Source organism: Glycine max, chromosome 20, assembly GCF_000004515.6.
Source record: "Glycine max cultivar Williams 82 chromosome 20, Glycine_max_v4.0, whole genome shotgun sequence".
Lineage (NCBI taxonomy): Eukaryota > Viridiplantae > Streptophyta > Magnoliopsida > Fabales > Fabaceae > Glycine > Glycine max.
The window spans coordinates 44,498,027-44,516,626 of record NC_038256.2 but is presented as its reverse complement, the minus strand read 5'-3'; the positions used below and the strand labels follow the sequence as shown (position 1 = coordinate 44,516,626).

General features: G+C 29.0%; 3 protein-coding genes across 3 annotated transcripts; 2 read left to right on the top strand and 1 right to left on the bottom strand.

Annotated features, from left to right (window-relative positions):
* Positions 1 to 3,221: 3,221 nt before the first annotated feature.
* On the bottom strand, positions 3,222 to 4,005 carry LOC100305805 (uncharacterized). The gene has a single exon (NM_001250007.3). The coding sequence runs from the start codon at positions 3,872 to 3,874 to the stop codon at positions 3,341 to 3,343; it is 534 nt and encodes a 177-aa protein (NP_001236936.1). The 5' UTR covers positions 3,875 to 4,005; the 3' UTR covers positions 3,222 to 3,340.
* Positions 4,006 to 7,781: 3,776 nt separating this feature from the next.
* LOC100805974 (putative E3 ubiquitin-protein ligase XBAT34) lies at positions 7,782 to 13,240 on the top strand. The gene is made up of 9 exons (XM_006606326.4): positions 7,782 to 8,187; positions 8,343 to 8,457; positions 8,850 to 8,930; positions 9,033 to 9,121; positions 9,216 to 9,307; positions 9,514 to 9,595; positions 9,889 to 9,991; positions 10,733 to 10,818; positions 12,344 to 13,240. Exons 1-9 carry the CDS (start codon positions 8,086 to 8,088, stop codon positions 12,965 to 12,967), a joined length of 1,374 nt encoding a protein of 457 aa, XP_006606389.1. The 5' UTR covers positions 7,782 to 8,085; the 3' UTR covers positions 12,968 to 13,240.
* Positions 13,241 to 14,210: 970 nt separating this feature from the next.
* LOC102669289 (protein ALTERED PHOSPHATE STARVATION RESPONSE 1) lies at positions 14,211 to 14,782 on the top strand. The gene is made up of 2 exons (XM_006606327.4): positions 14,211 to 14,413; positions 14,508 to 14,782. The coding sequence occupies exons 1-2, from the start codon at positions 14,211 to 14,213 to the stop codon at positions 14,593 to 14,595; spliced, it is 291 nt and encodes a 96-aa protein (XP_006606390.1). The 3' UTR covers positions 14,596 to 14,782.
* Positions 14,783 to 18,600: the final 3,818 nt, after the last annotated feature.

The following is an 18,600-nucleotide window of genomic DNA, read 5'->3' as shown; positions in this document are numbered from 1 at the left end:
TGAACCAAAAGGTTAAAAAAAATTAAAGTATATAAACATAAAGGTTGGTTTAACGATCAATTTAAAAACCTTATGTTTGATAATTAAATTCTAAATCAAATCAAAAGACGTTTAGTAAATATTTTTCATTCCTGAAAATGTTTTTAGATGCATTTTAATCTAAAAAAAATATTAAATAAAGAAATAAATGAGATAAAATAAAAGAAAAGTGAAAAATTATCTTAAACATTTTCATGAAAATATATATTCTCATATTTGTTAAAAGGTAAAAGAAATATTCGCAGACATAACTCATCCTTAGGAATCTATATTCTAAATGTTTTCGTATTTTCAAATTCTCTTGTAAAGGGGTGGAAATCTTCATAATTAAATTCTAAATCAAATCAAAAGATGTTTAGTAAATGCTTTCCATTCTTGGAAAATTTTTAAAATGTATCTTAGTTTAAAACAAAAATATTAAGTAAATAAATAAATGAGGTAAAATAAGAGAAAAATGAGAAATTATTTTAAATATTCCCATAAAAATATAAGATTCTCACTCCTTTGGAACATTTCAGGAATTTTATTGAATTTTCAGGAATGTGAATATGGAAATATATATTTTCATGTTTGTTAAAAGGTAAAATAAATATTCGCATGCATAACTCATTCTCAAAAATTTATATTGTACATGTTTCTCTATCTTCATATTCGGGATAAGAATCTTACATTCCTAAGTATGAGAATGTTTAAAATAAATTTTCTCTTTCTTTTTATTCACCTCATTTATTTAATTGACTAATATTTTCAAATTTAAGTTAAATTAAATTTAAGAACATTTCCAAGAATTAGAAGTATGTAACACATATCTTTGATGTAAATAACATTTTCAATATAATCAAATTCGTGAAACAATTATCCCTTTTAAAAATAGAAAGATGCAAAAACATGTGTAGTATGTATTTTTAGGAATAAATTATTCCTAGAAATATTTTTTTATCACCTTCTAACAAACAAGAAAAAATATATTATTTCCACTATGCAGGAATCCAATAAGATTTCATGAAACAAGTGTCTTCTTTATCTATGTATATAATAAAACTCCTTTCGTTCTTCAAACCCCATTTAAAACTTGATTATTTAAAGTTGAATAAAATTAATTTCGATAGAATTAATTTTGAATTATTGAACATAAATGGAATGTATGTCAAAAATAATTTCAATTACAGATTTTACATTAAATCGTGTTACAATAGGAATTGATTCCAATGGTTTCAAAGAGACACTTAGTCCTAATTTTTAGGCCTCCATATACCAGTAAATTAAAAAATCTATGCATTTGCACATGTCGTTTCATTTTTACGCATGTTTGAAATATACTTATTTATAAAATTAATTTTTACATTGAGACAATCACAGTTATTCATTTCTCTAAAAATGTTGAAAAAGTGAGAATATTCAAATAGAAAAAGTAATTCAACCAAATCCCAACTTATTAGGCTATATAAATATTTGCTTGTTATAAGATATTTAAAATTGATATCATTATCATTATTCCTACCCGTTTTCGATCATTTTAAGTTGATATACTTTTTGGGGAGAAAGGGGAGAGTTGGAATGACATATAACATGAATTATTAGCATGTAATCAACTTTATTTTGTGCACAAGTACAATAATATGATTTTTTAACTCAATAAAAAAAATATAAACGTTTGTAGCATTTATATATAATGAGAGTTGTTTAATGTGTTGTTTAACAAAAAAAAAATTATTTTACTCTTATAATCAACTATTGTTATGAGTTATTTAATTTTATATTAAATATAAGAGAGAAAAATGTAATATTTATAAATTAAATAACTTATTAATAAATATAAGAAAGAAAAAATTAATTGAATTATTTAAAATTGAGGTGACAGAAGTTAGATTGTTTATATAAATATCTTATAAGATATCCTAAGTGTGTCAATTCAAGAAAAAGATGCGAGCATAATTGAGAACGGTCTTCCAAGCCTTCCATTGCACGAACAAAAAATTGAGTACAAATTCTAGATACAGAAAATTAAACTCAACTTATAAATATTATGTCTATTTCTTTGTACTTTAATATGTTTATATTATTTAATTATGAATTTATTATTTTTTGGGATATGATATATGTTTATATTATTTTTTGGGATATGATATGCAACCCTAAGCAATAAGGAATATCTCCAATAAATTTTTTTTAAGTAGATTTCTTAAGTTATTTTTAGGGTTCTCACAATACTTTTTTAGTTTCACAATATCATGTCATTCATAAAAAATCTATATATAATTTTGTTTTAATGATAAAAAAATCACACTTCCATATTTTTTAAATTATTAAATAATTAAACACAATGACTTTGAAGGAAAAAAAACAGTTAGAATCATATTTTTTTATTAGTAAGAAATAATTTTTTTAAGAAGATACAAATCTCATTTTTAAAAAATTCTTCCTACTATATGGATTTACTCTAATGGAAAAAAAACTTTAGAAACCCTTCAAAAAAAATCCCCATTGAAGATGTTCCAAGGGAGCTTAGGGTAAGGATCTTGTGAGCCAAGTATAACTGTGGGGTGGCCACTATACCAGTCATTAGAAACTCTAACAATGCGTCTCATGTCTGAGAAGCTATAGTTTCTTAATGGCATAATATGGGGAACAACTTAGCTTGGAACGTTCATAACGGTAATTCAGTTTCTCAACTTAGCTTGGCCTTTTAACAAAATTAACATCATATCTCCCCCGAAATCAGCATATACGATACCACTTACCATGTACCAAAACCAGCACCCCTTTTAAATATTCGCACAGAGGAAGAAAACTATGAATTTAAGACCAAGAAATTAATAATATTTTCTTCTTCTTGTGCACAACTCAAGAAATTAACAAAATGAAAATAACGTAAATTGTTAATTATCAATTCTGCACAATGCTACAACTTTTATTGCTAATTCCCCTTTCCATTTCAGAAAACAATTTCCCAGCAAAAAAGTAAGACCCTTTTTACAAACACTTAGTCCTAATTTTTTTGGCCTCGATACTCTGCCTTTTTACCTACAGATAACACGGGAAAGCTTTATCTTTGACACTTAAAAGAAGGTCCTGCAACTACGTTGAGTTTTCTAGATGTTAATGCATCCTTGATGAGATATACAGGAGAATGAAGAATAAAAACAATGTAAAGAGGGTAAATAATCCCTTACAAAAGCCTAAAGAATAGATATATATCCTGCCACAGTTTTTTTTGGCAAAATCCACTTAAACTGGCTACCTTAAAAGAAAATCCATAGAACCATGTTCCATAGGTCAGTATGAATAACACACATAAATTTCAGGAACCTCGGGCTAGCATCTCCTGAAATTCAAGCAAAGACCTCTCTTTCTGAAGCCTCATATCTTCACGAAACTTGGAAATGAATTCTTCTGCCTTCTGATCCACGTGTAGCTGAGGTGACTTAGCAACCAAAGCCTTCCATGCATCCTCTATAGTATTCATGTCACTGCTCCCTTCTGCCAAATCCTTTTTTATCACCTCTTTGCCTCTGCTTGTTTCCCCTTGATCATGTGCATGCACAGAAGAAGAAGCAGGCTCAGTAAAGAGGTCATCTATGCTTATGGCAGATATGTTCTTCTTGCTATGAACATGAACATGAACATGGTAATTATTAGAAGCGAGAGACCGACGACGACCTCTCGAGCGTATGAGGTAATGAAGGGAGTGCAAGGAGGCAAGGAGGCGTTTGAAGGTGGTTTTGATGGCTTTAGGAATGTTGAGTTTTTGGACTTTTGATTGCACTTTGTTGGAGAAGCTCTTCCAAGCCTTCTTAGCAGGTTGGAGCTTCTTTCCTAGCCTCAGACGAGACATATCCCAACTAAAACACTTTTGGTTGGAAAGAAGGGACTGGAACAAGGTTGTCTAAAACAGGTGGGAGAGTTAGAACTTTGAGAACTAAGAAATTGTTCTTATGGTGAAGGGAGTTTTGATGCAGTGTTTTTATGTAATTTCTTTCTCCTCAAGTCTCTCCATTATCTTTGTGGTGTGGTGTCACATTGCGACATCATTAGTCAAAAGAATCACTCGAGTACCATTTGTTTGATTTCTATATTATTGCATCCAATGTGGAACATGAGTCTGTTATATAGGAATAACTAATCATTAATCAGAAGAAATTATGATTCTTTTATTCATTAGGGAAGTTTAAAATATGAATTGATTTTATTTAGAAAAAATTCTACTTTAAAGGTTTATGCATTTGGAAATTCAATAAATTTTGATTTGATTTTAGTTTTAATATACTGATCATTTTACCTATTCTAACTAAGGTTAAGGATTATTTTTTTATTGAAAACATACTTTTCATTTATTTATAAAGTGTTTTAAAATAAAGTTTTTTTTATCCGTATAAATTAATTAAAAGGAGATTTACGGTAATTCGTGTGTTATGTTCAACCAACCTGAATTAGACTACCCTTTGTACATGAAGGTTGATTTACCCATCAATTTAAAATCTTATATTTGATAATTAAATTCTAAATCAAATTAAATCAGTTCCAACTTTAATATTCCAAACAAAATCAAATATTCAGAGATATTGGTCAAGAAAGATAGGTACAAGTTTAAATGTATTCAGATAAAAATAAAAAAAAAATGCAATTTTTTAGTGCAAGTATGTCGCTTTCGGCATAATTGACAGCTTTCAAGCAACCTTGTTTGCTAAGTTTATAAGGAAAGCTCACTTCCGTGAACCCCACCATATGAGATTGGGAGGGAAGTGCCGGCATGAACTTTAAGTCTTCAATTTCTTTTTTAAGATATAGCTCCGATTTTCTCCCTCAGATTTGTTAACAGTATAGTTAGGTTGTGTTTGACAGTCAATTACATGGGATAATAGCAGCCACTTGTTTCCACTTTGCTTGAATAACGATTACTACAAATTGTACGGCATGTATATAATCTCGTTGATTTATCACTTATGTGTTGGTTGGGTTGCCAATAAGCATTTTCAAATCTGTAGGAACTATTAACTCTCTCATCCTTGTCACAGTAAGAATAGAGATATGTACCTTTTTATTACCCTTTCATTGATTTATGTGTTGGTTTCCTATAAGCATTTCCCAATCTGTAGGAACTATCAAGACTCAAGAGTCTAGCTTAAGGCAAGAATAGAGTTATCTATTTGTCACAGCAAGAATAGAGTCTAGCGTATTGGTATAGTAGAATTGTTGAAATGTTCTATTTCATCTTATTTAGTTTTGATTTATGTGAGTTAGAGGGGAAAGAAAACTATAGACAGTGGTGAAGCTTGAATAGAAAAATTGGGGAAGACAAAATAAAAATTGATTTTTTTTAGATAAATTACTTGTTATTTCATAATTCCATCTAATTTTACTGGTTTTCGTTTAAGTTTACTGGTTTTTGTTTAGTTTCTGAATAGACAGTGGTGAGAGAGAGATTTTTTTTTTAATAACCTATTATGCAATAATATTCTATCAAGTTTTTCTCTGCATCCCATCACCAAAATACATAAATTATAAATAAGAGTTAAAAGAAGGCTAATAGTAAAATTGTACCCAAAAAAAATGGCAACACATATGTTATGTTTGCATAACAATGCCAAAATGAGGAGAGAGAAAAAAAAAGAAACATACACACATTTATCTCCCTTAATAACACTAATGGCTCTATATTGCCTTGCACACAAGAGGACTCTTGTGCAAAAAGTTAAAAATTGAAAAGGAAAAAGAAAAAGAAAGATCAAATCATGATGGAAATAATAAATAATTAAATATTCATCATTGGACCATGATCAATGTTAAAATTTAATAAATATGTATTTACAGTAAAAATTACACTATCATTTAATCAAAATAATTATTTATATGATTTTTAAAATAATTATTATAAAAATTAATAAATTTATTATATATAATAATTTTTTATAGATGATTGTGTAAAATTATTTGATATTATCTGCTTATGATTTTTTTTCAAACTAATTTAAAATATTTTTATTACTTTAATTATCTCTAATAAAAAATCACGTTAATTATCTTAAATAACATTTTCATTTTGTTACTCATGTGAACACTAAACTAACTAAAATTAATGAAAAAAATATAAACAGATATTGAAAAATGAGAAAAAATATTATGAAATGTAAATATTTTACACTCACAAATCATCATGGATGATATTCATCAGTTTGTTAATTTTATAAAATTATTTTAAAAGTTATATTCATGGCATTTTGTAATTATATTTATAGTATTAGTACATCATCGTTAAATCCTTAAAAATTATCAAAATTTTAAAATAAAAATTTATAAAACAGAAAATTTGAGGTAGATTAAAGTATTTTTTATCATGATCAGCTTTTAAGCAGACAATTTTAAAAAATTTAGGCATTTTTTTATTAAAAATAATATTGTTTAAGATAGATAAAACTAACATAAATCATAAAATTCTTAATTTAAATATTTAATATAATTATATATTTAAAATTTTAAAAAAAGACCTTTGATTAAGATGAAATACCTCAACACTATTTAATATAATTATGATGTTTTGTCATTTTTATTAAGGTAAATAGTTACTTTTATTTCTGAATGTGTAATTTGTTGACAAATACATCTTTGAAAAATGAAAATACAAAATTTAGTTCCAAAACGTGTAAAAAGTGCAACAAATATATCCGACCGTTAACTTCGATCTGTCACCGTTAATAGAATAGCCTACATAGCAGAGGGATGAATTTGTCATTAAAATGATTAACAACATTGTCATATCTAATTGATAGCATAGAGACATATTTGTCATATAATATTTTTTAAAAAATTTTGTCTTCTCACTCTGTTGACAAATGTGTCCCTGAAAGATGAAAATGCAAAATTTAGTCCCAGAACGTGTAAAAAGTGCGACAAATACATCCAGACATTAATAATAAATTGTGACTAATTGTTATAATTTTAAAAAATTTATAATTATTGCGACAAAATTTTGAGAGAACTATATCACACCGATAAGTGTCTGTTTTCGTTATATAATTTTTAAATTTCATCAAAGGTTGAGACATGCATAAAATATTACCAATGAAAGTGAATTTTTATTGCTTTGACGAATTCTTTTTACTTTTCTTCAACTAAAAAAAATAATCATTTGGTTGTTAACTCTTGAATAAATGCTATCAACACAAAAAAAAAATTACTATAAAACGATAAAAAAATCATTTATTATAAATTTTTTCAAATTATAATAATTAGTTACAATCTACTATTAACATTTAGATATATTTATCACACGTTTTACACTTTTCGTAACTAAAGTTTGTATTTTCATCTCTCAGGGATATATCGGCAAAATAAGAAAATAAAAAGTCAAAAAATATTATATTACAAAAGAGATGACCAAGTCGGTCATTACTTCGGTGCCAAATTTATCCCTATGTGTCACTTAGGTTAATGATGATGGACAGAAGTTATCGGTTAGCACTTCTCATATTTTTTTAAAACCAAATTTTATATTTTTATCCTTTAGGAACACTATTTATTAGCGAATTACACATTTAAAGAAAAGAGATTATTTACCATTTTTATTATTCTTATCAATTATAGTGTCTTTGACTGGACTCACATGATTTCAGTTCAGTGCATATCTAAGCTGCTGCAACATCACACAAAGCGTCTATTCCTTCTTTCCTAAGAAAACAATCACTATTCCTGGCGTTAACGCGGTTGGTTTTAAGATATATATATATATATATATTATTCTCATTTGCCATATTTTGTTTCAATTGGTTATTTACACTTTCAGCCCCACACACTTGCAAATAATAATTCTTTTTTTTTTCTTCGTCCTTCCATGATCCATCATCGTATTTTCTCACTATCCGTTACGGTGTTACCTTACACTGCTGTATACATTTTCCCGGACAGTTCATAATTTTCCTGGAAAAAAAATTCTGATTTAATTCGGGCCCAGTTTTCCTTCCCCTTATACCAGAATACTCATTTCATATTTTCTGCGAAATCTATAAATAAAAAAACAAAAAAAAAAACCTAATTTGCTTCTGAATTCCGATGGGGCAAGGGCAATCCAAAGACGAGTTGCTCTACCAGCAAGTCAGTTATGGGAACGCCGAAGGAATCAAAACCCTTCACAGAGAAGGTGCAGGCCTAGAGGTAATGGAACTTGGGCAAAATTTCCGTGCAAAATGTTAATTTTATTATTGTATTATAGTTATAGTGGTGGACGTGGTTCAGAGGATGATGATTCTGGGTTTGGATCGGTTGCATTTTTCTGTTGATTGAGATGATTGTGTTGATATTTGATGCAGTGGAGGGACAAAGATGCGAAAACCCCCTTGATTGTTGCTTGTATGAATCCTCAGCTTTATAATGTTGCCAAAACTTTGATAGAACTTGGAGCCAATGTCAATGCATTTCGTCCTGGTATTGTTCTCTTTTCGGTTTTTTTTATGGTTTCAGACTAAATTAATTAGTTTATTGGGAAAGGGTGCTGACTGCTTTGAATTTAATTGGGAATTAAATGATTACAATTTTGCTGATAAAAAAAAAAAAACAATTTCTGAGAATCAGGAATGCTGTGGTATATTGCCATTTGATAAATTTCAATACTTGGTAGTAAAAGTAATATAATCCTCAGAGTTTTCTAGTAATGAGGTGTCTGGTTTTAGATGTTTACATGGCCTGTAGATTCCTTAGTTGAGATGGCTGCCTTGCTTTTCTCTGCTGCCATCCTTAATTTTTCCGGACGAGAATTCTAATGGAAATTGGACAATGAACTTGGTTTTTGTTTTGCTTTTGCTTCATCTGTTGTTTAGGTCGTCATGGTGGGACTCCATTGCATCATGCAGCTAAAAGGGACTTTGATAGTATTGTTAACTTACTTCTTTTGCATGGAGGTATGGTCAAGTGTCTATAATATGCAAAACGTGACTATTTCCATTCATTTGAATTGTAGAAACTCCAATAAATGTTATTTATATGGGATTTACTGACTGCAGCCAATCCTTTAGTCTTGAATGATGATTGTCTAACTGCTCTTGAGGTTGCCAGGGCCAAAGGACACAGCAATGTTGTTCGTACAATTGAGGTACAAAACTTTTGTAATGTAACATTAATTCCTTCTCTTTATCTTGATACCTGAAGCATCTAAGTTCTTCAAATGATGATTTGTTGGCTTGTAGAGTCATCTATGCTTGTTCTCCGGTTGGTTGCGCGAGTTTCATGGTCCTGGGTTTCTAGAAGTAGTAGCTCCTCAGTTGGTATCAAAGAAAGTGTGGGTATCATGTGACATATTGTTGAAGCATCTAAGTTCACTTTCACATTTGCTATTTTATGGCTAGTTGTTCTAGCTTTATTGCTTAATGGATGGGCTTGCATTCACACAACCTGCAAATTAGTTTCTTCAATTGTTTTATGGATGAACTTTTTATTTGTACAAAACTGGTGATTATGCTCACTGTTGATTAATTTTATTTTCAGTTGGGTGGTTGTTTTACCAGTTGGCTCCCGTACTCTTGCCAAACCTTACAAGTTGGAGCTTGCCATATATTCTAGGTTGCAGGTATTCCTTAGTTAATCATTTTTCCATACATCCACAACACACACAAGATAACATGTTTATTTTTCATTAAAGTGAAGATATTTGAGATACTAAATCATTTTACTTTTCTGCAATGTGGGCAAAAAAACTATAATAGGAGCATTGAAATGCTTTTAACAATATATGTTTGCAGTTAAAATTATCACATAAGACTTAGAGTTGGTGCTTTACTGCTTTTGTTTTTTCTGAATATTCTTTCCATATCATTATATGTATTTGCACGTATTTTCTAATGCGTGAAATAAAATAAGCAGGATGCACAACCACATACTGTTATTGGACTGTGGAACGCCGATTTACAAGAACCAAAGCTTCACCAGTCTGATCCGTCAGTGACAGTTGTTAATCACACTACTAGTACTCTCTTATACTGTGCTCTTTCTCCTTGCTCTTTCTCCTTTCCTGTAAGGTTGTCAAACTCAAGAGTTGGGTAAACTCATGGAGAAAAGTAAACATGAATCTAATTTTGTAGAAGTTTACATGCATTAAAAATTCATTTAGGAAATATATCTTAGTACCCAAACATAATTAAATGGCATATCCATAATCGATATTGAATATTCAACATAATAAAGCAAACAAAAGTAATGAAATGAAAAACATATCTCAATTCTGGAAACTGTTATATTATACTAGTCCAGTGAAAGATAAAAAAAAACATAAAATTAGCTTCATAAACTAAAATAGAACAAAAGGAAAAAAAAATGAAAGATAAAAAACATAAAATTAGCTGCATAAACTTAATACAACTCACAGAATAGAGGCAACTCAACAGAAGTACTCAACAAAATTGAAGAAAGCTGTGTGTTTTGAGTGTCAAACCATGAGCAAATCCTAACTTGAAAACTTGCTGGTTTAATCTGGAGTTAACTGATTTTTGGCAAAGTTAACTTGAACTTGAATGAGTTTGGGAGACAAAAAGCGACGTTACAAGATTTAATTTTGTTTTTGTCTGAAGATCTTAAACTCTTTAGGGAATAAATATTAAGAGGCAATTGAAGAGTTTGACAACTATGATTTTTCATAAAAAAAATAAAAAAGCAACACTTTCTTCTTGACTGGCTTTGACATTGTCGCATTTTGTCTGCTTCTATCTAGAAACACGCATTAAACTTGGGCCTGCAAGTGAGAATGACAAGCAACAACTTACATGGTTTTCTAATGCTTGCAAAGGAATTCCACAGGTATGTCACATGCTATGTACACTGATTCTATTATGATTGTAAGCTTTGCATTGCTTAAACAGTAACTGTATAATCACTCTTCTCTGTTTTTTGAGAGTTTTTCTTTGGAAAGTAGTACGTGATAATTGTCTATATGTAACTTAAATGTTAATCCCTTAGGAGGAGTATTGATTTTTTTCCAAAGAAGAAAGTCATTAAGATAACTTATATGTCAATGATGTGTTGCTGAAATTTTGGGTTTAAGGATAACTTTAGCTTAGTTTCTCACTATGATTAATGGTTGTATGATAAAGAGGCAGGGTAAATTGTGTTTTCTCTCAAAATAGTTTGTTTTTTCATTGTTGAATTATTTAAACCTCTATTGGGTAGTTGGATTTTTTTCCCCACAAATTGCAAAGTCATATCCCACTAGGTGAGATTGGTTACATGGATTACATGACGTCATTCGACTCGGTTAAAAATCAAATCTTCAGATATTATTCATCACAAGATCCCTCTTAACAGCTTCATCAAATGTCCTTCTTGGTCTCCTCCCCTTTGTCACATGACTAAAAACAATGCAATCTACTCTCTTCACTAATGCTTTTTAGTGGCTTTCTTCGCGCATGTCCAATCACTTAATATATCATTGTATACAATCATTTCGTATCTTGTTCTTTCTTGTGTGGTCACACACTTCCATCTTAACACTCTCATTTCTGCCACTCTCACCTTTTTCTCTTGTCCCATTAACATTCACTACCATATATAGCCGAACGTATAGCAATATGATAAAATTTGCCTTTAAGCTTGGTAGGTTCTTTGCAATCACAAATAATCCCTAGTGTCTTTCTCCATTTTAGCTACCCCGCTTGTATCTTGTTTTACATCCTCATTAATTTCCTCATCATTTCTGTAAATATTGATCCTAGATATTTTAACTTATCCTTTAAAAAGTTATTGAGTGGCCAAATTAAATTTTCTGCAATTTGCTCACGTGGCATTTGATGCTCTATAAATGTGATACTAAAAGATGGAGGGATCTTTTTTCTCATAGAAAATCACAAAGTCATTTGCTTCATGGCTTCTACCAAATATTACTGTTATGATGTAATTAATTGTGGAAGATTTCTCTATCTCATTATTTTTATGAGAACCAAAACATGGCGCAAAGTGTAAACATTCTTTGCTTTAGTTTAGTCAGAATGGTAAAAACATTCAGATTCCCTTTTCATCTGAATGTTGGTTTAGTTTATTCCTCCAACAGTTGACCTTCATATCAGTGTTAATTCAAATCTTCAAAGCATTTACCACAGCCACTTTTTTTTTTTTTTTTTTATTTCCTTTATTTATTGATGGGTATTTTTTTTCTATCCAATTTCTATTTGTTGCTTTCCATTATTAAAAGAAATTCTGATTTTTATTTCACATTAGTTTATTTGTAACTTTGAAAATGTTTTCGAAGGTTTGCAGATAATGAACTTTTGAATTTTGATGCATGGTTTCCTTGCTCATTGCATGATGCATTACTATTTTGATCTTTCAGGCAAGTCCTGCATTCTTGCAAAACAATGTGCCTACAGGTCCACCCACAGCACCACCAGATGCAGAAGACACAGAGTTGGCTATGGCCATCAGTGCATCCCTTCAGTCTGCCATGCAGGAGAGACCACCCTTTCCTGATACACAGCCAAGCTTTGATGCAAGCTCTTCAAGCAGTGCAGTGAACACAGACAATCATGGTTTTCTTGGCACACCAAATCCCAATACAAGTGATAGTGAGTTGGTACAAGAAGCTAACCCGGATGGCAATACTCAGCACCTCCAAAGCTGTGTGAATCCTAGTGCTTTGGATTTGAATCCATCCGCTCCGCCAATCACCAATGAGATTCCAGGAGATGGCCCCATTCAGTATCCATCAATTGATTTAAGCCCAGTTGATATGGCATCTCCAGATGCTGAGAAGCTTCTTAAAGAAGGAGAAAAAAGTGCCGGTGGAAGTAGTTCATCATGCGTGATATGTTTAGATGCTCCAGCAGAAGGGGCATGCATACCCTGTGGCCATGTTGCTGGATGCATGTCTTGCTTGAACGAGGTGAAATCAAAGAAATGGGGTTGCCCTGTATGTCGAGCTAAGATAGATCAAGTCATAAAGCTATATCATGTTTGAGATTTGAGACGGTGTGAAGGAGTTAGGCGTGTTCACGCGTGTGGCATAAGTAGCAGTACACATGTTTGTTTAAAAAATGAAAATTTTCAGCTAGAAATGCATACAGAGAAATGTCTATACTAGAAGAATCATAATCCCACATAGGACTTTGTGAATAAGTTAAATTTCATATGTACTTGTGGATTCAAATTAGCACTTCTGGAAGATCAACTCTGAAACTATAGTATGAAAATATTAATAAAGCTTTCAGGATTCCTGGGGTTTGTTTCCAAACCTGCATTTTATGTCCACTGTTTAGATAAGCACTTCATTCTTGTAATTCTTAAATAATTTTTTTGATCACTGTAGTATATGATTTTATTTTATTTTAGTCGTCTTAACTTTTTTAATTTTAGTCTTTAGTAAAAAAACTATTTAGTCTCCGACAAATTAATGTAAGGAAAAAGAAAAAAAAAAAAAACTTGCGAGTCATCAAATTGTGTATGTGTAAGTCTCGTATATAAACTACTGAGAAGTGAGTTTTTTTTTTTTCTTTTCTTTTATCAGTTCTGAGAAATGAGAAATGATTTTTACAAAGAGAAAGAGCAATCATTATGGTATAGAGTTAGTTGGTAGTATAAAGAATATTTAGATATTTAATATATTTTACTTCTATCCTATAAATTAAAATCAAGTATTTAAGGATCTCACTCTCTTTTCTCTGTCAGGCATTATCCCTCTTCAGAGAACGCAGTTTACGGGTTACCTCCACAACAAAAAATTATTAATATGTTTTAATTTTAAAATAATTTTATATCACAATTTAAATTATTTAATATAAATATAAAATCTTATTTATATATTCAATAATATAAAGTATTATAAATTTAAAATTTTGTAAAAAAAAAAAATCCTGTACAGTACATAAATTAAAATGCTAGTTTTAATTTAATCCAATTCTTCATAATTAGTTAATTATCCATTAGACCTGATTGACTATTAATAATATAGATAAAGATCGAGTTGCTCAATTGTCATTAGGTTTAATTATCAAATTTGTTACCTAAATTATTTTAAAAGATTAAATTTTGTTCTTAATTTGCAAAAGATTTAATTTGATACTCAATTTTTTAAAAAAATACATTAATTTGATCATTTTCGTCTAATTAGTCGCGTATTTTCTTTACAGATAATGACGGTTAACCGTCACAAAAGTTATTATTACTTTAAAAAAATAAAACCGCTGGAAATCTAAACTGCATACATGAATGGAGATCCCGTTGCGTCCTCTCCTACGCCAAGATGCGCTGGCCGAAAAACCTCAACCTCCTCTCTCTGGTCGACGACGTTCGCCTCATCGAAGAAGTCACCGCCAACCGCCTCGCCAGAGAAGCCGCCTCCTCCGCCGCCACCGTGCGCTGAAAGAATCACAAACCTCCTTCCTCCTCCTCCGTCGTCCATCTCAAGGTATACGATTCTCCAATTTTCATTAATAATTTTTTCAAATTATTTTGTTTCCGTTATGATTATGGAAATTTACTAAGGTTTATCTTCGGTGCAGATCTGAATCACTCGTTATAATGTGGGTCAGGTCTCGGTCTCGCTTTGGCAGTGTCGTTTGGCGCTACCTCACTGCAACTTTCCTGTAGAGGCAACGTTTTTTTCCTTTTATTTTTAAACACAATAATAAAAATCTATAATTACTATATGGTAAACTTTTCTTTAAGGCAATGCGAGGATTCATTTCATTGATTTCCGGCCATGAAAATTATCAACGCGATTCAGATTTAGATTGTCCTGTGGCAGTGTTAGTAAAAAGCCATTGAAGAAAATCTGATGCAGATTCAGATTCAGCACATGAAAACTGCGGTCGTTTTTTTTTTTAAATAACCATAAAATAGTTATAATTTTTAATTGTAAATAAAAATAGCTGAAAATCACACTCTTAACGGCATCACTTTAATTGGACGGAAAATATCAAAATGATGTATTTTAAAAAAATTGAGGTCTAAATTAAATCTTTTAAAATAATGTAGAGATCAAACTAATAATTAAGAATTTTATTATCATAAAATATCAGATCATTAAGCCACAAAAAAAATCTAATTTATACTAGTGGGTAAACACCAAAGATATTTATATAATGGACATCAGCAATCATAAACTTGATATCATAACTTAACCAAAAACATTAAATCTTAGGTTTATGCATCTTGTCTTTATTTATATGGTGTTCGACCAGCTTTTCATTCATACACGATGTGAGACTTCATCTCAATAGTCTTCCACGAGTATTCCACAAGGAAGATTTTTTATACAAGGATCCACTGTCATTATCTTATTCGTCTAAATCGATTGCCAAGTCGAATTATTAATTCTGATATCAATTGTTGTGTGTCTGAGGAAAGGATAAACACTAAAAATGTATAGGTCTTACCTTTACTTATAATGGTGTTCAACCTTCTCATCATCACATGGTGTGAGACTTCACTTCATACTTATACTCCAACACAATCATAACACTCGGGGAAGTTTGTTTCACATAATGTTTTTTATTCTTGGAAATTTTACTTCCAAGAGTATTGATGAAAATGATATTCTTGGGTATTTCAAGAAAAATATGTTTGTTTAACTATTAAAAGTGGTTGAGAATTTTTTTTTATTCTCGTATGAATATTTAAAAATGTGTTTAGTTCACATTATCTTTTTTCTAGGAATCTATGTTATATTATTAAAATATCTTTTTTATATTAAAGAACTTATTATATACAAATACACAACAAGACATGAGGCTTGAGGCTTGACACTGTAGTTTGTAAATAACAATGAATAATCTTATAAAAAATTTAATAAATTCCTTAGTCACATCTTACTATTAAAGAAATGTAGCACCAAAAATATCCTCTTCAATCATGTAAAGAACAAGCAACAAAAAAAGACATATACAACAATACTTTACCAACACCCCAAGTAAACAAAAAAACAAAACTGGTAAATTATCTTCATATCAATAATTAAATTTCAAAAACAATTGCAACATACTTATATTTTGTCTTCAAATTCACACCCTATGTTATCGAAATTGTAAGGTAGAATATAAAATATTAATTGATATATAGGTATTGATATTAAAGATATAATAGAATTTTTATTTAATTAATATGATTCTCACCTTAGGAAATTCATATTCCCACCTTCTTTTCACATGAATAATCTCAATACAAAATTAACATAAACATGAACATTTAACTTTTCTGGAAGTAAAAGATACCTATGAATATTTTTTTATTATACACAAATATAAGAATATACACCTACATCTCCATTTTTTTTGCTGATAATTAATCTTTGCTAAGGAATCTAATTTAGCTTCTTTAGTGTGATATTTCCTTCCAATCATGTTTATTCTATTTATAAGTTTGAATTCAAAACATTACTTAAAGAGAATTGATCCCGATACTATTTGGACCAATGATTTGTTAGTCACCATTCATTAACAATTAGAAGAATAATTAGTAGGTGATGTTCATAAAATAAGTTGGAATAAATTTATATTTATTTTTGTTGGATGTAAAATTTTGATAGAATTATTTATTTAAATTTAAACTCAACTACTCAACTTGATTAGGACTAAGTAATATATGGGATAAGACTTAATCAACTGATTCTTAGAGTCGTGTGGTACGTGTGTAGAAATTTCAAGGTTTTCGGCTAAGTTTACACTCAAAGTTTAGTTTAATAGAATTTATCAAATCTATTTTAAATTTTTATTGACTACAAAGTTAGTGATCTAAGTATTATAATTAAGTATTTCTTAAATTTCACTTTTAATATAAAAATAACAAACTCATTCAAGTATTATTCTCATATTTCACCATAATATATAAAATGCCTAACTCATTCAATTTATCCATTAACATATATAGTTAATATCAAATAAAATTTGAGCAATCAATTATAATTTTAAAAAACTATTGTCAATAATATTTAAGCAGCTAGCAATGCCTTTATTTGGAATAGAATATAGTCTTTTGGATATATTTTAATATTTTTAGTGGAGTATAATTTTATACAAACATCCAATAAAATATTTTTAATATAATATTGTCAATAATTTACGTACATTATTAGTGTAAATATTTTTTATACAAACATCCAATAAAATCTGAGCTATTGGCTACAACTTCCTATTCATTAAATTGATACGATGGTGGAGAAATTTTTTATATGATATTTGTGTAAAAAATGTTTTACATCGATAATGTGTATAAATTAATTGCAAATTTTTCTATAAGTGGTTTTTGAGTTAAGAGATTGTTCTTGATTTATACTGGAATGTCATTCACTCCTCTTCAATTTTTCTCTAAAAAGATAAACTCGTATTTTATTTATATTTTCTGAAATATCTTCTCAATAGTAATTCAATATTTTTTTTCAATTTATCCTCATTTAAAGTTTTAAAATTTTCAATTAATACAATCTTACGACTATGTAATCATGCTAATAAAAATAATAAGAAATAATATATCACATCATAATAAAATTTATCTCCTATTAATTCAAATTGATAATCAATATTTTATACAAAGTATAAAAAAAATTGAGGCCTTAAATAATTCAGAGCCTAGGACAATGTCTCATTGATCTTGCAATTACCACAACCCTACTTAATTTATTGATATAATGCATCAATATTTACATTATGTATAAGTAAATCGTAGAGTTAATTAAATACTTAAATTAAAATTAAGTATTTTATAATATATAATTTTAAAATATAAAATCATATTAAGAAAATTAAATCAAAAGCTTACTTTTTGCACAATTTTTTTTTAAAAAAACTTATAATGAATGCATAATTTTAAAAAAGTAATATATTATTTAAAAAAAATATAAAACATCAAACCTACTTAAATGGCCTAAAATATAAAACAAACTTATTCTTCAAATATATTAAATCTTATTTTAAAAATAAATTTATTGAAATTAGTTTGAGGTCAAGTCAGGTTTATAAGACAAGACTCTTCACGAACAACTCTAATAATTAGACTCAAATTCAACAATTTTTCAAAAAAAATATTTATGACAAAAAATTATCAAATAAATGAATTTAATTAATAGTACAAAATCATTTTAAATATACTCATTTTGTCATACTTAAGTGCATATATTATTTAATATATAGAAATTAAAATAAAAAGTTTAATTATTTGTACGAATAAGTTTGATAGATCACAGTCTTCAATCATATGTATTTTATGATCTCAAATCTTAAGTCATATTCTCCCAAGTTTGTCATCTAACGTCTTCATGACTACATCTTTATCTAGTTTTTGGAGCAGTCAGTTGTTCCTCATTCCAATTCACTGTAGTATTTTTAATTAATGATATTTGTTTTTAATTTTTCATAATTAATTTTAGAGTTAAAATTGCATTAGCTAGTTAAGGTACGCAATTGAGATAGTTTATTAGTCATTATTTTTTTGTTTATATAATAGTTTAAATTCTATCAAAATAGTGATTTTCTGTAAAGCGGGTTTATATTCCACCTTTAAATCTGGTAGAATTTGTTTTGTTGAAGCATCATTTTAATAAAAATAACTCCAATAATTCATACATATTCTATATTTCTTATTTCCACTCTTTATTTGATT